This window comes from Nematostella vectensis, chromosome 12 (genome assembly GCF_932526225.1).
Source record: "Nematostella vectensis chromosome 12, jaNemVect1.1, whole genome shotgun sequence".
Classification (NCBI taxonomy): domain Eukaryota; kingdom Metazoa; phylum Cnidaria; class Anthozoa; order Actiniaria; family Edwardsiidae; genus Nematostella; species Nematostella vectensis.
In genome coordinates, this window is record NC_064045.1 from 5453518 (window position 1) to 5475076 (window position 21559).

General features: G+C 40.4%; 1 protein-coding gene across 1 annotated transcript; it reads right to left on the reverse strand.

The window, feature by feature from the left end:
- Positions 1–4212: 4212 nt before the first annotated feature.
- On the reverse strand, positions 4213–20050 carry LOC5505622 (4-aminobutyrate aminotransferase, mitochondrial). The gene is made up of 17 exons (XM_048719923.1): positions 19814–20050; positions 17996–18093; positions 16907–16936; positions 16691–16808; positions 16014–16063; positions 15638–15718; positions 15372–15464; positions 14665–14727; positions 14100–14163; positions 13341–13489; positions 12545–12626; positions 12006–12061; positions 11439–11500; positions 10142–10247; positions 9124–9270; positions 6059–6170; positions 4213–5458 (listed from the first exon to the last, which is right to left on the reverse strand). Exons 1-17 carry the CDS (start codon positions 19875–19877, stop codon positions 5313–5315), a joined length of 1521 nt encoding a protein of 506 aa, XP_048575880.1. The 5' UTR covers positions 19878–20050; the 3' UTR covers positions 4213–5312.
- Between the last annotated feature and the right edge of the window lie 1509 nt (positions 20051–21559).

Genomic DNA, 21559 nt, shown 5'->3' on the forward strand with positions numbered 1-21559 from the left:
AAAAATTATATAAATGACCATCACGGAAATGGCTGTGCCCCCCCCCCCCCCCCCCTAATACCAACATTATGTTTCTGTATCGACCCCTCCCCCCCAAAAAAAAAAAATATTTTCCAAATGTTTCTGTATCGCCCTCCCCCCCCCCCCAATATTTTTAGGCCTGCTACAGCTTCCCAAAATAAGGTTTTCTCTTCAGTATTCGTCCCAGGGCCTTGCGCATTTCTCACTGAAAAGCGGAAGCTAGTGTCGCAACACAAGCTTCTCGCTAACTAGTTTGCTCGAGGCTCTGGGACTAAGGTTATTGACGAGGGGTTGCGTGGACAGAGAAAGGGTAAGTGGGGTTTACCCGATCACACCTATTTGTAAACACTCAATTTCCATTTTCTTTTAGCCTTTCTTTTTGTTAAGGTCGTATGAAAACGGGCACGCTCGACTCTAGTCTAATAACGCGATAAGAGAAAACCCTCTATGAGTCGACCTTGCGTGTCAAGATGACCTTTGTCCTAAAAGGTCTGTCATTTTGTATGTAATGTAGTCTGATAATAAATCTGCCTGAAATTAAATGTTTCGGTTTGGTCTTTCATGCCTTATGCACACCAGTGACATAATGACACAGGCGCGTACACCCTTATGTTCATATTTTCAAGTGTGAATGGTTCTACATTTTGAAAAAAGCCCAACCAAGAGATAAGACTAAGATAAGAGAGGGACTCTTTGGTATTACCCGCGCGCCATGTCGATTCCGAATCCGGCTATTTTTAGTAACCACCACCCCACCACTGCGCGTGAGGATTTGCTCCTTTTATTTTGTCCTACTCCCCCGCGGGTTGCGTGTTGTTGTTTTGCCAACTCGAAAGGAATGGAAAGAGATCATGTAAAAAAACTCAGAAGAAGAAAACAAGTCTAACTTAAGTTACCAAGATTGGCAAATATACTCACAGAAAGCTAAATCCCTGAATAGTTTGACTGTTCTGTTTGTCTGAGCGGCGAAGTCAAGTGAGAAAGAAAAAACCGACGAGCGATAAAATGGCTGTGATACTGCGTTTGATTCAAATCCCGACTCCAGCTTGTATAATAACAACATAATATAACATATAAAAATAACAACATCAAAGAAGTACAGTAATATCTCCCTCTTTATTCACTTTTACAAAAGCTCAGTTTTCAGCTTGCTGCGGGTTGATCATCAAAAAACGCATTCCCTCCCTACAAGGATAGTTTTATGAAATGTATTTTTTTGGATTCCTTCTCAATTCACCGGAATATTCACCGTAAAATCAATTTTATATCTAATGTCTAACCTACAGATTTCGTTTGACCATTAGGAAGATAATAAATGTTGAGAAACCACGGAGAAGCAGCAGCAAGTTAGAGCAACATTCCCAGAAATAAGGGACATTAGCCAGCGGTTTCTCTGGGCTCACATTTTGCTAGGCCCGCGAGGAATAACAGCGGTATCACAAATAAAAACGAGATTCCGGCCAGCACAGGGGCTTCCCTTTTGTTGTTACACTGGAAGTTTTTAATCAGGTTGACTAAAATTCCTAATAAAAGTAGTATAAGCGGTATTTAAACGTGCAAGGGGCATCTCTGATTTGATACGTCCAATGATAATGGAAGTGCGGCAGTCTTGCTGAGGTTGGAAAACATTATATGCGCAAATAAAAAAATGTATTTTAGAAAGGCTTTATGGTTCCCCTGTGTCTATCCCAGAAAGCCGTGGGGCCGTTTAAAAACAAAATGGAGAACGGACGAACGGAGAGAAGTTGTTCTTGCGGAGCGCACCGTTTTCCTTTCAGTCTGTATCTTAAAGACAACAATAATGGTTCCTGAACTAGGCATAACTACATCAAATGTTATTTCTTCGGGAACAAGATTGGGAGGCGCTACTGCCTATTTTATTGGTCAATTTGATGGAAGGATAGTCGATTTACCAATTTCGAGTCTTGCACCTGTGATGCAGCGAACAATTCTACCTTTTAAACGACTACTTTTATGCCCGATTTCAATGAAATTACAGAGAATGTATGGAGGATTGTATACTCTCAAGCGGACAAAAGTGCAATGTCCAAGGAACAATTATAGGGCTTTCTTTGGCATCGGAACGGAACGGAAAGTGTATCACTCGAATGGCAAGGTTTTTTTTTCGAGTCCTGCATCGTGAGCCCAAAATCTCTGAAACGAGAAAATTTGATAAATTGTGTTGTCTCCCCACATTTCCTTATAATAAATGGCAGCCATTTTGACATTGTATGTGCACTATTACGCATGCGTGGCGGCCATGTTGTCTCTTATTTCTGGGAATGAAAACGGTGATTGAAGCACAGGTAGCCCAGGCAATGGTTGCTTGTTCGTAGCTCGGAATGTTCGGCTCGGCTGTTCTGAGAGGGGACGAGTAAAGCTTTTTTTTTCATTGTGAAATGTTGTCAATAAAATTGCCTTAGAACTTAAAACATGCCTTGTGGTTGCCAAATTCACGTGTAATACACGATTTTTTTTTTTTTTTGGGGGGGGGGGGGGGTTCTTAACGGAATTTATGACTTCTCTCCCCCTACTAAGGAAGGAACAAGGTTAGAGGCGCCATTTTCGGTAGCGCTCAAATACCGTCGAAATTCGAGAGGAAAAAACAACAAACAAAAAATTTTTGTCTTGCAGACTATGCCAGGGTACACTTACATTCGATATGTGGCAAAACATCCGAGCTAAACTATTTTCCCTGGCCGCTAGCCGTATTTTAAAACGATAAAGTAGCCACAAGCATCCTTGACCGACGTTACGCTTGACCGCGCTGGGGAGGAGCACAGGTAGCCCAGGCAATGGTTGCTTGTTCGTAGCTCGGAACTCGGCTGATCTGAGAGGGGACGAGTAAAGCGTTTTTTGTAGAATGTTGTCAATAAAATTGCCTTAAAACTTAGAACATGCCTTAATTTTATTGACAACGTCAAAAACATAATTGCAAAACCCAACCTCGGTATATAGGTAAACCTTCCATTTTGCAGTTATGTCAAAAAACATAATTGCAAAACCCAACATGACCCACCAAGAACCACTGGATCAGTTACAAGTCTATCCGGCCATTATCCACCCCCTATTTTGAAATCTTGGATCCGCCCCTGCTCCGACACGAGCGGCTGCGAAGGGGACTATACTAACCTTATCGCACCATGACAGGTTCTCTAATAAGGTTCTGGATTCCGGATCCTAGTGTGTTGATTCCGGATTCCATGTGGGTTTTTTTCCCGTGGATTCTGGATTCCATTTTTGTTTTCCAGTATTCTTGTAATCCGTATTCCAGCTTAAGTCTTGGATTCCGGATTCTAGTTTATGGATTCCGGATTCCAGTAGCATGGATTCCGGATTCCAAGTCTTATTTTTTCATGGATTCCAGATTCCGGATTACCTGTCATGGGGCGAACCTTAGGTGGTGGGGCAAGATGAAATGAGAAGAGACATTTACGAAACATTTACTTTATACACTAATTTCAAATAAGGTTGTACTCGGAGAATCTTTTTAACCCGCAGTTCTTCATGGGTATCAAGTAAATAAGCGTAGTTAAAATTCAAATCCAGGTTTCGAAAGCTGTACAATTCTAATTCATGTTGTAATGAACATTATCATGGCAAAGTTTCAGCCATTATACGTTACCCATGAACAACCGCGGGTTACGACACATTCTCGGGTGCACCCTTTTGTAAAATAGTTATCTCACTGGGCAATTAGGTAGATAAAAAATCAGAGTGATTTATTATTTATGAAAGCTTTATAAAAGTCCTACACACACTTAATTGTCGGCTGCTTATATAAGGGCAAGCACTATAAATTGCGCTACGCAAGGGAATTATTGTTTCAAATATTTTAATAGAAAATATGCAAAAGGTGCATTTCAACGGCACCGAATATTTGTAGAATCGCTAATACTGTAGCTGTGAACAAAAAAAACTTAAAATGACTGACTCATAAATACATATGGAACCATGTTGGCAAAATGTTCGCAAAACGAGGTATTTAATTCATCATGAGAGTAAGTTGTTTTATATAATAGCAAGATAGCACAAGATAAGAGAGGGACACTTTGGTATTACCCGCGCGCCATGTCGATTCCGAATCTGGCTATTTTTAGTAACCACCACCCCACCACTGCGCGTAAGCATTTTTACTTTAAAATACCGTTTTAAAATACCGGAGCATGAAAATCCTCTTCAAAACTAAAATACCACACAAATTTTTATTGTTATCTTTGTTACATACATTACTATACCCTCCTTAGGCGAAAGTCCAAAAGTGGTATTATCCATGAGCCGTATTCGAGGCAAATCCATGCTAATGAAGCTGAAACAATCGACTTGATAAATTTGCATGTATTTCCATTGTATACGGCTCATGGATAATAAGACGTTTGAACTTAGCCTAAATTATTATTTTGATTCAAAGATCGTTATTGTCAGTGAGAACTGAATCTTAAGTAGTCGTACTTGCTAAAGTACCTCCACACCACAGAAAAGTGCGGATCCTCGAAACAGAACCCCAAGGTATAGCCACATATAAAGTATAAAAAAAGAAAAGGTCAGAAAACAACTTTACAGACACACGCCAGCAGAAATTCATAGACTACATCAAAACAAACACTGGAATATCAATGAAAGTTGACCATTCACCAATTGTGGGCGTGTCCACATTGTTTCGAAGTGATAGTCGATAATCATAATCATACATGTAATCATTACCTAGGTAACGGCAGTCCAAGGGTAACTCTCTGGCACACTCGCGTAGGAAGGTCGCCCTACGTACACCCATTGGCTATAAACCTTATCTTAACGAATTTTTCGGGGTGTCAGTGAAGGCTTCCAATTTTGTCTTGGAGAATTTGAAAAGGATGCGCTAGAAAAAAAAACATCTTGTAGTTCTTCGTCTTGTAACAACGTTCAGAAAACCCGGGACCTACCCCCAAACCAAAGCGTCTTCTGGTTGTTACAGAAGCAACTAATACCTCAACAAAGTGAAAAAAAAAAGTTATTTGCAAAGAGCGAAGCAAACGGACATATAAAAGCACGAGTAAGAAAAATTAACCTGCGCCGGGAAGCTAAAAACGGATAAGTAGTAGAATTTTCTCACTGTAAAGACTCTAGAAGGTTACACACGCAAAGCGTCATGAAGATTTATTCAAGTTCATAGAGAAAAGTCGCTGATCGGTTGTTAGACCTGGTGAGTTGAAAGGGCTGGTAGGTTGCTAGGGATGGTAGGTTGCTAGGACTACTGAGTTGCTAAGGCTGGTGAGTTGCTAGGGCTGGTAGGCTGCTAAGGCTGGTGGTTGCTAGGCCGAGGCGGTCTTCTGAGATCCCTTCATGCCATTCAGCACGCTGTCCATGGTATTGACGGCGAGGTCCAGATGCTTGTGGCCGAAGATAAGTGCGGGGCGGAATCGGACTGTTTTGACGCCGCAGCCGTCCATATCGACACCTGAAGGAACAGAAGCGATCGCTAGTTAGCTCCATTAGGAAATTCATCAACAGCCAGGCGCGTGTCCAGAGGGAATGGCGTCAGAGGGGTCCGAACCCCATTCTTCTCACGTGACGAGATTAGTTCGACTCCGGTTGACCCCGTATATTTAAGCTAGCCAGGTGCGCGGGTGATAGCAACTACAAAATAGGAAGAATGTGGCAGCAATCTACCGTTTTCACGATGTTGCGTGCGCATGATGTTGCGAAATGCCACAGACTGGAGGGCCACAGGTGATCCTAAATGCGGACGAAGGAGAATTTGACTCTGGCGCCAACTTGACTAAAGGCATGATGTTCTATAGATTCGGATTCGTCTGAAAACTCCACTTCGTACTCCATTTTAGATCAGCTGTCGCCCGGCAGTGTGTGGCATTTTTTATGCGCGCGCATAATTGATGAAGACAAGAAGTTTGAGTTTCCTATAATATGGGGTTGAGTCCGAATCAAAATTAATACACCATACCCACTTGTCTGCCACGTGTTCTATCGCCCTTATAACTTTCCTGTTTTGTTTTGTTCTTTTCGCAAGAGGGGGAGATATATCTTGTGGAGTCTTTACCGTTGTTTCTCATTAGGCCCAGGAACTTGGTTCTCGTTTCGAGATCAGGAAGGTCAATGCCACAGAATGTTCCCAAGCCACGCGCTTTCGACACAAACTCGGGGTGTCGCTCCTATGACAAATAGACACAAAGGTTAGCTACATATAAACTTCGATACATACGATAGGCAAAAAGAGAAAACCCTTGAAAAAGCCCCTTGTCAATGTTTCCCTTACCTGAACAGCAACCCCTTGAAAAAGGCCTTTTCCGAACTCTGGTGTGAACTACAATAGATTGTTTCCCTTAATTCAATGCACTGCAGCCCCTTGAGTCGCTCCTTGCCGACATCGGCTGTGTATAACAGACTGTTTCCCTTACCTCAATGAACTGTACAGTACCCCCTTGAGACGCTCCTTGCCGACATCGGCTGTGTACCATTTAACAGACTGTTTCCCTTACCTCAATGAACTGTACAGTAGCCCCTTGAGTCGTTCCTTGCCGACATCGGCTGTGTATAACAGACTGTTTCCCTTACCTCAATGAACTGTACAGTACCCCCTTGAGACGATCCTTGCCGACATCGGCTGTGTATAACAGACTGTTTCCCTCACCTCAATGAACTGTACAGTACCCCCCTTGAGACGCTCCTTGCCGACATCGGCTGTGTACCATTTAACAGACTGTTTCCCTTACCTCAATGAACTGTACAGTAGCCCCTTGAGTCGCTCCTTGCCGACATCGGCTGTGTATAACAGACTGTTTCCCTTACCTCAATGAACTGTACAGTACCCCCTTGAGACGCTCCTTGCCGACATCGGCTGTGTATAACAGACTGTTTCCCTCACCTCAATGAACTGTACAGTAGCCCCTTGAGACGCTCCTTGCCGACATCGGCTGTGTATAACAGACTGTTTCCCTCACCTCAATGAACTGTACAGTACCCCCTTGAGTCGCTCCTTGCCGACATCGGCTGTGTATAACAGACTGTTTCCCTTACCTCGATGAACTGTACAGTAGCCCCTTGAGTCGCTCCTTGCCGACATCGGCTGTGTATAACAGACTGTTTCCCTCACCTCGATGAACTGTACAGTACCCCCTTGAGATGCTCCTTGCCGACATCGGCTGCGTATAACAGACTGTTTCCCTCACCTCAATGAACTGTACAGTACCCCCTTGAGACGCTCCTTGCCGACATCGGCTGTGTATAACAGACTGTTTCCCTTACCTCAATGAACTGTACAGTACCCCCTTGAGACGCTCCTTGCCGACATCGGCTGCGTATAACAGACTGTTTCCCTCACCTCAATGAACTGTACAGTAGCCCCTTGAGACGCTCCTTGCCGACATCGGCTGCCTATAACAGACTGTTTCCCTCACCTCAATGAACTGTACAGTACCCCCTTGAGACGCTGCTTGCCGACATCGGCTGTGTATAACAGACTGTTTCCCTCACCTCAATGAACTGTACAGTACCCCTTGAGACGCTCCTTGCCGACATCGGCTGTGTATAACAGACTGTTTCCCTCACCTCAATGAACTGTACAGTAGCCCCTTGAGACGCTCCTTGCCGACATCGGCTGTGTATAACAGACTGTTTCCCTCACCTCAATGAACTGTACAGTAGCCCCTTGAGACGCTCCTTGCCGACATCGGCTGTGTATAACAGACTGTTTCCCTCACCTCAATGAACTGTACAGTAGCCCCTTGAGACGCTCCTTGCCGACATCGGCTGTGTATAACAGACTGTTTCCCTCACCTCAATGAACTGTACAGTACCCCCTTGAGTCGCTCCTTGCCGACATCGGCTGTGTATAACAGACTGTTTCCCTCACCTCAATGAACTGTACAGTAGCCCCTTGAGACGCTCCTTGCCGACATCGGCTGTGTATAACAGACTGTTTCCCTCACCTCAATGAACTGTACAGTACCCCCTTGAGACGCTCCTTGCCGACATCGGCTGTGTATAACAGACTGTTTCCCTCACCTCAATGAACTGTACAGTAGCCCCTTGAGACGCTCCTTGCCGACATCGGCTGTGTATAACAGACTGTTTCCCTCACCTCAATGAACTGTACAGTAGCCCCTCGAGACGCTCCTTGCCGACATCGGCTGTGTATAAAAGACTGTTTCTCTCACCTCAATGAACTGTACAGTAGCCCCTTGAGATGCTCCTTGCCGACATCGGCTGTGTATACCAGACTGTTTCCCTTACCTCAATGAACTGTACAGTAGCCCCTTGAGACGCTCTTTGCCGACATCAGCTGCGTATAACGTTTCCCTCACCTCAATGAACTGTACAGTACCCCCTTGAGTCGCTCCTTGCCGACATCGGCTGTGTATAACAGACTGTTTCCCTCACCTCAATGAACTGTACAGTAGCCCCTTGAGACGCTCCTTGCCGACATCAGCTGTGTATAACAGACTGTTTCCCTCACCTCAATGAACTGTACAGTACCCCCTTGAGACGCTCCTTGCCGACATCGGCTGTGTATAACAGACTGTTTCCCTTACCTCAATGTACTTTAGCCCCTTAAGAAGCTCCTTGCCGACTTCTTCTGTGTACTCTATAACAGATTGTTCCCCTTGAGCCGCTTGTAGCCTTGTTGACCTTTGCTGTGTACTCTATATCAGATTGGTAACCTTACCTAAATATACGGTAGCCCCCCGATAAGCCACTTGTTGACCTCGGCTGTATACTCTATAAAATTGTTCCCCTTACCTCAATGTACAGTAGCCCCCCGATAAGCCCCTTGTCGACCTCGGCTGTACACTCTATAAATTGTTCCCCTTACCTCAATGTACAGTAGCCCCTTGAGAAGCTCCTTGCCGACCTCGGTTGTGTACTCTATAAAATGGTTCCCTCACCTCAATGTACTGTAGCCCCTTGAGAAGCTCCTTGCCGACCTCGGCTGTGTACTCTATAAAATTGTTCCCCTTACCTCAATGTACGGTAGCCCCCCGATAAGCCCCTTGTCGACCTCGGCTGTACACTCTATAAATTGTTCCCCTTACCTCAATGTACAGTAGCCCCTTGAGAAGCTCCTTGTCGACCTCGGCTGTACACTCTATAAATTGTTCCCCTTACCTCAATGTACAGTAGCCCCTTGAGAAGCTCCTTGCCGACCTCGGCTGTGTACTCTATAAGGTTGTCCTTTCTGATGACCTTGAGTACCTCTCGGAGCAGAATCATCTTATTTGGGTCACCCATCCACGTGTTAAAGATGCGGAATGGCTGAAGTATGCAAAAACAAGCAATACCATTAAAGTTGAAAATTTCCAGTTGCGGATCCGAGGTAAAGCTCCAAGGCCTTTCTCCCAATTCAGACTTTAATTAGAGAATGAGTGTATAGAATCTAAAATTCACAGATAAGCCTTTGCTGTATGTTTTACAGATGGAAAAAGGTTCCCCCTCTGTGGTGCCTCCCTTTGAAAAAAATCGTGCGGATCTGTCCATGAAAAAAAACATGAAAAATAAAGGTAGATACTACATAAAACAAGGGCGTAGCCAGGGGGTGGCCCAGGGAGCCCACCCCCCACCCCCCTTCTAGCAGCAGCCAAAAATACAGTAAATGTATTAGACATTATCTAAAATACAGGAGAAAATGCATCAAAAGGACCTTTGGAGCCCTCTCCTGTTAAAAATCCTTGCTACGCTGCTGTACACTCTTTTTTTTATAAGAACGTTTAATTTTCAGTTGAGGCTAGGCCGTTATTATTTTGGAGTTCTTTTAAGGCTGTATATGTTGTTGACAATGTTCTTAAATTTAGTGTATGTGCCAATGAATTACTAGGAAGCGAATTACATAAATGATCAATAGCAATTATAATATTTAAGGTTGTTATTCCGAGTAAAATTTGATTCTGTTTTTTAGAACATATTAAAAAAGTAATATTTTTCTGCTATTCTAGCCTCGGCACGTTCTAAGCATGTTCTAAAAATTTGGTGAAATCCAAAGCTGGACGTTATAAAAAAGGATCCTCAGATTCGAGCCCTGGCACTGTTATGTTACAAAGACTAGATGAAATCTGTCAAATCTTCTAATAAAAGTTTATACATTATTTGGCAGAGTAAATATGCATCCAAAAAGAGAAGAGCTGCTTACCGCACTTGGACGGAACTCATGTTTGTAGTAGAATCCACCGATGGCCATCTTCTTGGAGAAGGTCACGAAATCAGGAGCCTCGTCAAGGTCCCAATGCTCATGTGCCCTGAGAGACAAAGCAAAACAAGAAATTGCCAAAATAAATAATGATAATGATAACGTTCATGAACACCAAGAGACGAGGAAGCCAGAAGGCAAGATACTAAATGATAACCTCTGTTTAGCTCTTGAAATACTAATAAATGAAGAATAACAAAAGTGATAAACTGTAATCAAGTTGAGGTTGCAAGGTGCGTTGAGCCCACAGGAAGCCATATCATTTGAGAAAATCATAGCTTGTGTTTCATAAGAGTCTTGTGACAACTTAAAGTTATGGGGTGCATTGAGCCCACAGGACGCCATATCATTTGAGAAAATCATAGCTTGTGTTTCATAAGAGTCTTGTGACAACTTAAAGTTATGGGGTGCATTGAGCCCACAGGACGCCATATCATTTGAGAAAATCATAGCTTGTGTTTCATAAGAGACTTGTCACAACTTAAAGTTATGGGGTGCGTTGAGCCCACAGGACGGCATATCATTTGAGAAAATCATAGCTTGTGTTTCATAAGAGACTTGACACAACTTAAAGTTATGGGGTGCGTTGAGCCCACAGGACGGCATATCATTTGAGAAAATTATAGCTTGTGTTTCATAAGAGACTTGTCACAACTTTAAGTTATGGGGTGCGTTGAGCCCACAGGACGCCATAGCATTTGAGAAAATCATAGCTTGTGTTTCATAAGAGACTTGTCACAACTTAAAGTTATGGGGTGCGTTGAGCCCACAGGACGGCATATCATTTGAGAAAATCATAGCTTGTGTTTCATAAGAGACTTGTCACAACTTAAAGTTATGGGGTGCGTTGAGCCCACAGGACGCCATAGCATTTGAGAAAATCATAGCTTGTGTTTCATAAGAGACTTGTCACAACTTAAAGTTATGGGGTGCGTTGAGCCCACAGGACGCCATATCATTTGAGAAAATCATAGCTTGTGTTTCATAAGAGACTTGTCACAACTTAAAGTTATGGGGTGGAATGAGCCCACAGGACGGCATAGGAGTGCTGGTACAGTACATGCGACACAGTTATGTACTATAATAAGGCTTATCATATTACTCTTTCAAATAAATTACATAAGTATTGTCCATTTGATGTTAATTATTTTTTCCTAGATTAAGATAAATTTCCTGATTGAGATTATATTATTTACTACTGCATGTTGCATAATTAAACTAATGCCTGTGCTGAACTTACCAAAATTTACCAGTCGATCCGACACCTGTCTGCACTTCATCAACAATAAAAGCAGTGCCAAACTAAAAAAAACAAGATTCGACAAAAATAAGAAAGTAGCAAGCAAACAGAGAGGATTAATAGTATTATGTGTTGAAAATCACATATTTGCAGCAAATATTACATCAATGAAATGGCCTCGGGGGGATTCTCCCTAAAAAAATAAACATATGTCTTATCCCTCAGGGTTTAAAATCATCCTTGGGACACAGTAAGTGGCCAAGTAAAAAGGAGAAGGAAAAGAAATCTTTTCCCCTCTTTCTTTCGTCTTTGCACATACGTTCGCTTCCCGTCTCTGCAATGCCCTGGGTCCTCAAGGATGGGTATAAAATTCGCCCCAAGTGCTATCCCTTAGGGTATTTTTAAAATCTGCTATCCCTTAGGATATAAAATTCGCCCAAGTGCTATCCCTTAGGGTCTTCTGGAAATCTGCTATCCCTTGGGGTGTCTACGAGGGGACCCATTCCCCAATGCCATCCCCCCCCCCCGAAAATATGGCTCAGATATAGTCTCACAAGCTTGTCCTACCTCTTTACAGATTGCCTGCAATCCTTTGAAGAAATTTGGGGATGCATGATTATCACCTGAAAGCAATAATATAATATTGTAGATTTCCATAGCGCCTTTTAGCATGACAAGATGATCAAAAGCATTTCACATTTAAAATATTGTTGTTAATATTGTTGTTAAATAAGGATTTAATTGCCCCGTCTTGGAACAGAGGAACACAAGATTCTAGTAACCTCACATACCGTAAATGATCTAATAAACGCCTGGGGCATTTATAAGATTTTAAAGGTAAGCTGAGGGGGGGGGGGGGGGGGCTTCATTAGAAAGGAGGCTTTCTTTAGATAGGGCGTGTTTATTAGATCATCTACAGTACGTTCAAAAAGTCAAATTCAGGGTTGAGAAACAGAAAATCTTATCCATGTCTAGACCAGGAATTGAACCTGGTAAAAGCCCACAGTCACTCAGAAAGAAACTTATCAAGATGAGTCAATGGTTGAAGCAGTTATGTAACAATATGACCACCCCAAAATAGATTACATCTGTGGTAGCAGTCGTACCTCCTTCCGCTTGTATTGGTTCAGTAATGAGTGCAGCAACAGGTTTTCCTGCCTTGTTCCATGTGCTGATAATTTCTTTTACCTGATGAATACAAAATTGTTCTTAAAGAAGGACCTGAGGTATTAAAAGGCATGTTTCCATGGGCAAAATTGCTTTAGTTGTCAGTAGACCTCTGAGCTAGGCGGAGGTCTACTGACATTAACGCAACTAGAATTTTCGGTTTTCTCAAAATAATATCTCAAAATAAATAAAAAAACCCATAAAAGGACTCTGTATTATAAAAGGATAATAATCATCAGTCCCAAATAACATCAATATGCAACCTAATGATGTCTCAAAATACTAAAAATAGCTGGTAAAATTAATTAGAAGTTGGTAAAACAGAGCTGTTGTCAAAAACTTGCAAAGATGCTGCCATTTTTTGCACGTGAAAATTCAAAATAAACGTATTTATATTATAGATATGTTTCATTTTTTACCACAAAAAGATCAGGGATGGTTTTTTGAGGAGGTGTGTAGGGTATTAAATTTATTATGTTTCTATTATTTCTTTAAAAATTTTCAGTGTTTATGGCACATAGGAAAGAAAGTTGGTAGAGCTCTCCACTACTTGGGGGTTTGAGTGAGTCGCCATCTGCCCACGGGCACGGCCTTTTATACAGCAGGTGCAGCCCCTGCACACCGACGCACAATATGGGTATATTATACTGCAGGTCCATCTACAAAAAAGTAGCCAACCAAATTAGCTACGTACCCAACTCTTTCCTGGCTCCCCTAAGAGCATTTATACTGTACCTCATCAAGGCATCGCTGCTCTTCTGCTGCATTCTCATGCTGATGTTCTTCAAGAGGGTACTTCAACTTAGGGAATGTTGCAACAGGCCAGTCAAATGATGGGATGTCAACCTTATGGATGGCTTTTGACCTTGTAAGGGTAAGAGAGCCTAGAATTGAGATAAGTAGGGATAAATTTAGAAAATAATAAGCGCTAAAACTTTCAGATGGAAGAAATTGCAATCCATTAGATGTAGAGTGCAGTATTTATAGAGGGTGTGTGTAGTTGAACTGTTCAACTTACAGTATCTCTCTCATATATAAGTAAAGCCTGTTCCAGTATCCAGCTTTTTAGGCTCAAAACTAAGAAATGGTTTAACAGACTTTACTGCAATCAGAATCAAATGCAAAGGGAAGAGAAAGAAAGTAAGTGATCTTGTCTCTGTGTTAAAAAAAATCAGGCAAGTTGATGGGCAAAAGCTATTTCTAACTAAAGACCTTTTTGCAGTTGAAATTAAATACTTGTGACACCTGTGGTTTAACACCAAGAAGAGGCTCATCATGTGTATTACTTAAAAACAAATAAACAATAGAACACACAAGAAAGCAACATTTTGTGAAATTTACAGTAATAATTCATAGCATTTCTGCTGAAAACATGCCTTTTCGAACCTCTCTTTGGTGTTAAACCACAGGCCTCACAAGTATTGTATAACTAACAAACCATGAAAAGGTCTATTGTGTGGGTGCCTTGTTACTCTGTATCCTAAGTATTATTACCTAGTGTACGTCCATGGAATCCTCCAGTAAATGATAACACCGTGTATGGTGGAGAACCTGGGGCCTGTGGGCAAGTATACCATAATCAAAAGAGCCTAGGGCCTTTAGACATAGATACACGAAAGATCACATGTAAAATGACAAAACAGTGTATAGTAAAAAAACAGGGCCTTTAAACTTACTGTAAGTACATGAAAGATCACATTTAATGACATGACAGTGTATTGTATCGTAACAAATCCAGGACCTTTAGACACACCATTTTTATACATGAAAGATCCCTAAATAAAACGATGCGAGAATGTACTATATGGTTACAAACCAACGGCAAATGTGCAGATGGACCACCAAACAACAATGATTGAAACAGAAAACCAGTGTTCAATCCTGGGAAAGAAAATATTGGAGAGATCTGTTCTTAGAAAAATATTAAAATAAATAAAAATAATAAAAGAATATATGGAGTCTGTAATTAGAAGCTGCTGATGTATCTCTGGCATAAACACGATTGTTAAAATAGTTATATACATATTGTTATTCGCAAGAGTACAGTATCTGATCTTACTTGTCCCTTCATGCAAGTAATCATGTCTTCTTCCGTCGGAGTTTCTGAACCCCTCTCTCTATTCTGTGAGAAAAAATAACAGTTGTAGTGTCACAACATTTCATGTGTTCTTCTTTTAGTCCAGAAATTGTACATGCTGTGAGGTCAATATACCATATGCAGGCAGTCTTGATGGTATTTTGGGTATGGGTAATGCCTGGTGCATACTAGTAACATAAAGACATGGGCGCGCACACTCTGTTAACTATACAATACAGTAGTGACATGGACAGGGCTTTCATCAACTTTCAGAGTAGGCGTTGGAGATTGATAAGTAGGGCCGGTGGAAGTCATTTTTATCTTTTCAGTTCAAGACTTTTTATAAAAAAAATTAGCCGGGGCTTGGTGGAAAATAGCCGCGCCTCCGCCGGTCGCTGGGGCCTAATGAAACCCCTGATGAAAATACAGTAATGACATAAATGAAAAAAACATGTTGTTATGTTGTTATGTCCAGGTTGTTATGTCAGGCTTATGTCAAAATGTCGAACCATTTACACTTGAACATAGAGATAGGAGTGTGCGCGCCCATGTGGTTATATCACTAGTGGGTACCAGGCATAAAAAACATGTACTTATTTTGTACGATGAATTCTACATGCTCTAGAATCTTATAATAATTTGTACGTCTGTACATGGTGTAGTTACTGTACCAACATGTTCTGACTTACCCTGTACCAAATGCAGGCGGCCTTGATGGCGTTCTCATTTGCACATGTCCCACATGCCATGGTTGTGACCTCAGTTAGGCCTTTAGGGGAAACCTGAAAAATGTGCCCTTCATAAGACAACAGGTGAAGCTTTCTATAACCATTAGGTCAAGAGGTCAGGGAGACAATTTTTTCACAGCTCCTTTATTTCATCTTGAGAACAAAATACAGTACATAGAAAAATAGTAATTTACAAAAACAAAATACAAAATAATATAGTGACTCACTGATAAGACTGACTCCTTCAGGTTTTTTGGGAGAGTTTTTGGAGGAAGTAGACCAAGTGCAGATCGGTTGATGATGGAAGACTATAACAAAGATCAGTTACAATTGAAGCCTTTTGAAGAACTGAAGAATTCAGCAATTAAAATGATTTTATAGGTACAGAGGGTATTACATATATAACCCAATTTATAACTTTTTTTTGATGATTTGATATTCGAAAAGCCAAATCTCTGGTCCATGTAAGGTATTGATTCTAAACCGTCTTGAACAAAAGCCATGAGTGGTAAAAGCACAAGAATTCTTGTAAATGAACAGCAGAAAATGTACTGCTTCCTTAGTTAATTAGTGAAGTAACAGTTAAAAAGTGGGTTGACTCACCAGAATCTCAGGATCTTGCATGGCTTTCAACAGTGCTGGGTGGTTGTACCCTAATAAAGATGCAAAAATATGGCATAAAATGTACATGTTTTACACTGTATTTATCTTATTTATTCTCCAAAAGCTCCAAAAGAAGCCTCGCTTCTCAGCCAACTGTTTTTTTGGTACCATTTCTCATCCTTGGACATTATCCACCGATATTCCAGCCATCAGAAGGGGTTTATTTACTAATTATTTTGTTTTGTGATTCCCTAATTCAATTTTTTTTCTTGCTAGCACTGCAAGCTTGTGGTTATTGAGTACCTTTTTCTTTCTTTTGTTCCAATGCTATATACAAAGTAATAACTTTAAGTTATGCTACTAACTATAGATGCCCTTTATTTATTGAAGGTAAAACATATTTTTTTCTTTTGATTTTGTGGGAACTAAAATTATTCCTAGATTTTGAACATGTAAAAATTTCATCATTACAAATTGAACTGCTCATTTATTTCAAAGTTTTTGGAGGAGGCAAAAAGATAATATTGTGTTTGCCCCTAAATCACAGTTGTTGTGTGGGCTATGTCGCCTGAAATTAAATACCTGCAAAATATTTTTGTTTTCCTTCATATAATTACAAACAAAATTTTCCAAATGTATCATTATTTTTTTTTAATTATGGAAATCAAAACACTCACCGAGTGGAATGGAAGCAATCTGTTGGTAGACATCAAGCATGACATTCCCATCGGCATCCACAACATAATTCCCCTTGCTCTTCTCAAAGTCAACAAAGTACTTCATTCCCTTTGAGGACTACAAGCATCAGATATACAAATTTAGTAAACATTAAGAAAACCTTTAAAGGAAAGTTCATGTTCTGACTTACAGTTCAGTTAGAATAATTACAATACCTGGATTTCATCTAGTTCCTTGAAGAGTTCCTGGAAATAAATGAATAAAACTTTTAAGGCAAACCAATTAACATGGCTTCTGGAATTACGCGCTTGTGCGGAAGCGCATAATCCACAAATTTCTGCATAATCCTGCATAAATTGGCTAAATTTTGAAAGACAAAACATTTAATTCCACAGCTGATGTGTTCTTTTAGGGTTCTTACCTCTATTTTTCGTAAAAAAAAGAGAGAGATTCTTTGTAAGAGTGCGATATTTGGAACTGAATTTCGAAAACAAATAAAATGACTAGGCGTTCTTTGCTAAACCGCGAAGGCCTAGGACTAATAATAAAATACCTTTTTTAATTGGCTGGTGGCTAGGAGCTAATGAAAACTTGCCTAAGATATTTTCACGCAAAAAATAACCTTTTCAAGTTATTTTGTGCTTTCCTTCGGTACAAAATGTAGGTTGGGCGTAACAGTTGATATTCCGTGTTATTTAGCGCGTAATTCAGTAAAGAATCACGCAAAATTTTGATTTTTAAAGAAAAATGTATTGCAAAATCCCGCGTAATTTAGCGCTTAATGATTGATTTTCCGCGTAATTTAGCACATAATTTAGCAAAGAATCCCGCATAATTTTGAGTTTTTTTCGCATAATTCCAGAAGCCCTGAATTAAGTATGTAATCTGACATCTGACCATATATGACATCTCAATGAATTGAATCCTAGTTCTTTTTCTTCTGGAAAGTAAGTGTGCAAAAGTTAGAAGATTAATCACCTGTGAATTGGAAGGGATTGACATACCCTGCCAACTCTCCTGGTTTTCGTGGGAGACTCCCGGTTTTTAGCCTTCCTACACATTTACTGTTATCTCCCGAGAAAACTTATAGAAAATTTCTTATACCATTCTTGTACTTGAAGCACAATCTCCTGGTTTTTGTCCTTTCAAGGTTAGCTAGTATGCATCGAGGGTTCACCTTAACCAACCCTGTGTTTAATGTGTCAGCCTTTGAGTGAGGCATTTAGTAGAGTTCCAGAGCATGTTATTCGGAGATTGGTCAGTTTATACTTATTGCAGATGATTTGTTCTCTATAATTTATCACCTGTGACTTGGGACCAGGTACAGATGTCCTCATATCGATTCCTTCATATTCATCAATGTTAAAGCTTGCCACTAACACTGGTCTTGAAATATGAAGAGCTGTAATGTAACCAAAGTTGAAAAGAAGTAAGGATTAACATAATCAAGTGACAAATTGCAGAGAATGTGAAAAATACCAGGTGGCTGATTTATGTAACAAAAACAGAGAAATTCAGACTCACACATACTGTTTCTCAAAAACTTAATATAAATGAAACAGTCACTGTATGCAAATATATTGAGTTATATGTCTCTATATTATAATTATAAAGTATCTGTATATATTTACAGTATACAGTAATTACATTCTATGGTCACAAACATCCCTTTTTTAACAACTTTATTAAGCATCCCAAGCGATGCCAATAAAAGATAAAATTAAAACAAAATAACAAAAGAAGTAGATACAGTAAAAATTACAAACAACACAAGAAAACAAAGAGTCAATATTTTGTGGCATCCAAAAAAAAAAACAGACAATAGACCAAGTGCAAAATCTTACTTTTGGCCCCTACAATAAAAATATTAGAGTGGCCATTGCAGCAGTTTACTTCATGTTGATTATGCAACAATTAATTGGTTACAGTTGTTTGGAAACCTCAGTCACATCCACAGATAAACTTTAGACACACTGGTGCATAATCATTAAAAATCATGCCTTCAAGAAGCCCAGGTGCACTGTGATTGTCACATGTTATTATTTTGTTACTGGAAGGGAAATGGAAAGAGTAGGTGACTGGTAAAACTGGTTGTATTTTTTGCAACACTCTCCTGTTTGTAAACAATATGTAGCCAATATGTAGCCAAATAAATTTCTACTAGCAGGTTATTTTGAGTTTCAGGTGATTTGGTTGACAAGACACCCACTAACAAAACAACAATAAAATATTTCCCATTTGGATACAGTCAAACATCTCTAGGAGGTGGCTTGTTGAGCCATCAGCTGGCCAGTTTTGAGAAAGTTGAGATAGCTCAGCAAGCCCGTAGCCAGGATTTTTCGTTTTTCCATTTCAGCAGTCCAAATTCCCAGTATACCCCTCTCCTCACCTTATTACATTAGGTAATCAATCTTGTATTTAAAATGTTATTAATACGGTGCTTTTTAACATATATCGATAATAATAAATATAATTATTATAAAAAGATTTTTATAGTCATTTTAAAGATATATTGATGTGCATGGTATATCTCCAGCCAGTTATATATTTTTGTTTGTCCTGAGTGGACCTTCGAGACGGGTGGGGGGGGGGGGAGGTTCGTCCCCTGTCGTCCCCTTTCTATGCTTGTTACAGTAAGCCTCAATTGAACCAAACAGAGATAAGAGTTTATTAGAATCAACTAGATATCCAGCTCTTTTGACATATAACTATGCACTCTCACATACTCTTAATTACTCTTATTCACTTTAAGCAAGTTCGACTCTCATCTCTTTTCGATCAAAAGAGGGTAATAGAGTATGAGGGGGAATATAAATAGAGGGGGCAAACATGTGGCTCAAGATGAAGGGAGGGAGTAAAAGAGATGATGAATCATCCATTTTTAACAAAAGGGGTAGGGGTCAAATTTCATGGTTTATTACCGTCTGGAAATTAACCTCTGAGATTAACCTCATCTTACCTACAGTTGGAAAAATGACGTTGCATTTCACAAGACGAAATCAAAGATGACACAAGAAAAAAGTCGTATACCATAGAAAACCTGCATATCAAACAATTCTAAATGCTTATATCACTTTATAGGTACATTAAGTTTAGTAAGAGAAGTTTACTTGGAGACCAACCTCTTCTAGATGACGATGAGAGACGGCGTAGCGAGGCCCTCAGGCAAAGGGATCTGCAAGCCATGGCGGATTGCAAGGGCGGAAAACAATTTCCTCGCCAATACAATCTTCTTCAACAATCTGAAGAAGTAGAAGAACGAAACAGGTACCAAGCCAAAGCCCCGAAACAAACCTAACAGTAGCACGCTTCGTTACGTTCGTTCTCTCTTATTTTTCAGGTTTACTATAAAACAAGTTTGACTTGTTCAAAAGCCTCCACAGGATACCCAATCATCAAAGTATGGACGGCATGTGCAGACAAAAACACAGGGAGCCCAGTATTATCTGCTAAATTTATTTTAACCGGTTCTTCTAAACTCACCGTGAGCCTTGGGTAGTAATTCAATAATTAATTGATTACGTCATTTGTCTCATGGTCACATAACATGACCGTAGAAGGTCTCTAGTTATTTTTTTTTAATATTGGGGGGGGGGGGGGGGGTATGTGCCCCCAGTGCGACCACTCCCTGTTGCGTTCTGCATTAAGGCCCGTCTACACGAGCAAATTTTATGCGGCAATTTTTTATTGTTTGTGGCAATGTGGCCACTTTAAAAGTTGGGCAGATCGAATTCACGGATACGAAGGAATCTCATCAATGTGACTAACGGACGGAATGTCTTTGAACAGGCTTTGAAATAAGAAAATCTTTAGTATTCTAAGGGTGATTTCGAATGCGGACATTCATGTGTGGAGGCTTTATATGTTCCCCTTTGAACTCTACTTTCCGAGCTCGTGGTACGATCAGGGAGACTTCTGTTCGTAGACTGAAAATACATACAATTATAATACAGCAGTCACTTTAAATGTTCTTATGAATCTTCACCTTATTTTAAACATTTTGACTTTAGACATAATAGTGACGAAAAGCGACGCAGATGCAGTTTAGAAAATGGGGGTGACCTTTTTGACAGTTTGAGATTTAAAGGAGTGTATTAGATGTTACAAAATTAAATATTTCGAAAATACTTTTAATTTCCAAGTGTTTGTGAAAATAAATTGCGTTGCGCTGCCAGAACGCCTACTGACCTCCCATCCTGGCGTTACGGCATTGTTTGAAAAACGCCAATAAGGGGGATTTACAGATTGGCCAGCTATGATCTAGTAATTAATAAATGAAATTGTGGGCGAAAATGCTTAGTTTGTGTTGAGCGAAAAATGGCTATTGAAAAATCACCAGCCCCTTTGCGACGACGCCGCCGTAGACGAAGACGACATAATATAGATTTAGGCATTGCCTCAAAGCGGAGCTCCAAACGACCAAATCTTTGCTTTTTTTCGCTTAAGAATTTAAAAAAAATATTTAATATTATTTTTATTATTTCTGTTTTTGACGAAGTCAATGGTTTCACAGATCACGCGACCAACTTGTTATACCCCCTTCCCCCCACATCTACATGACACATAACAAGGTTTCGTTGTCATATGTTTTTACGGCGATGACGTCACGTGAATGACGTCACATCGCGTCACGAAAACTCGAGTCGATGGGTTACCAATATCTGTTACCATATTTGTTTTATATACAACTTTTTCTTAGGTATGGGGCTCCGTATGGGGCGCGAAGCACCGCGTGGGAGCTCCGCTAAAAACATTTCCGCAGAACTATTGACCTCGATCGCCCGACGAAACTTCTGTTCTTGCTCGCTGCCTTACTTTTTGTCCTACACCACGCAAAATCTACTGGTCTCAGGTCAATGGTCAACGCT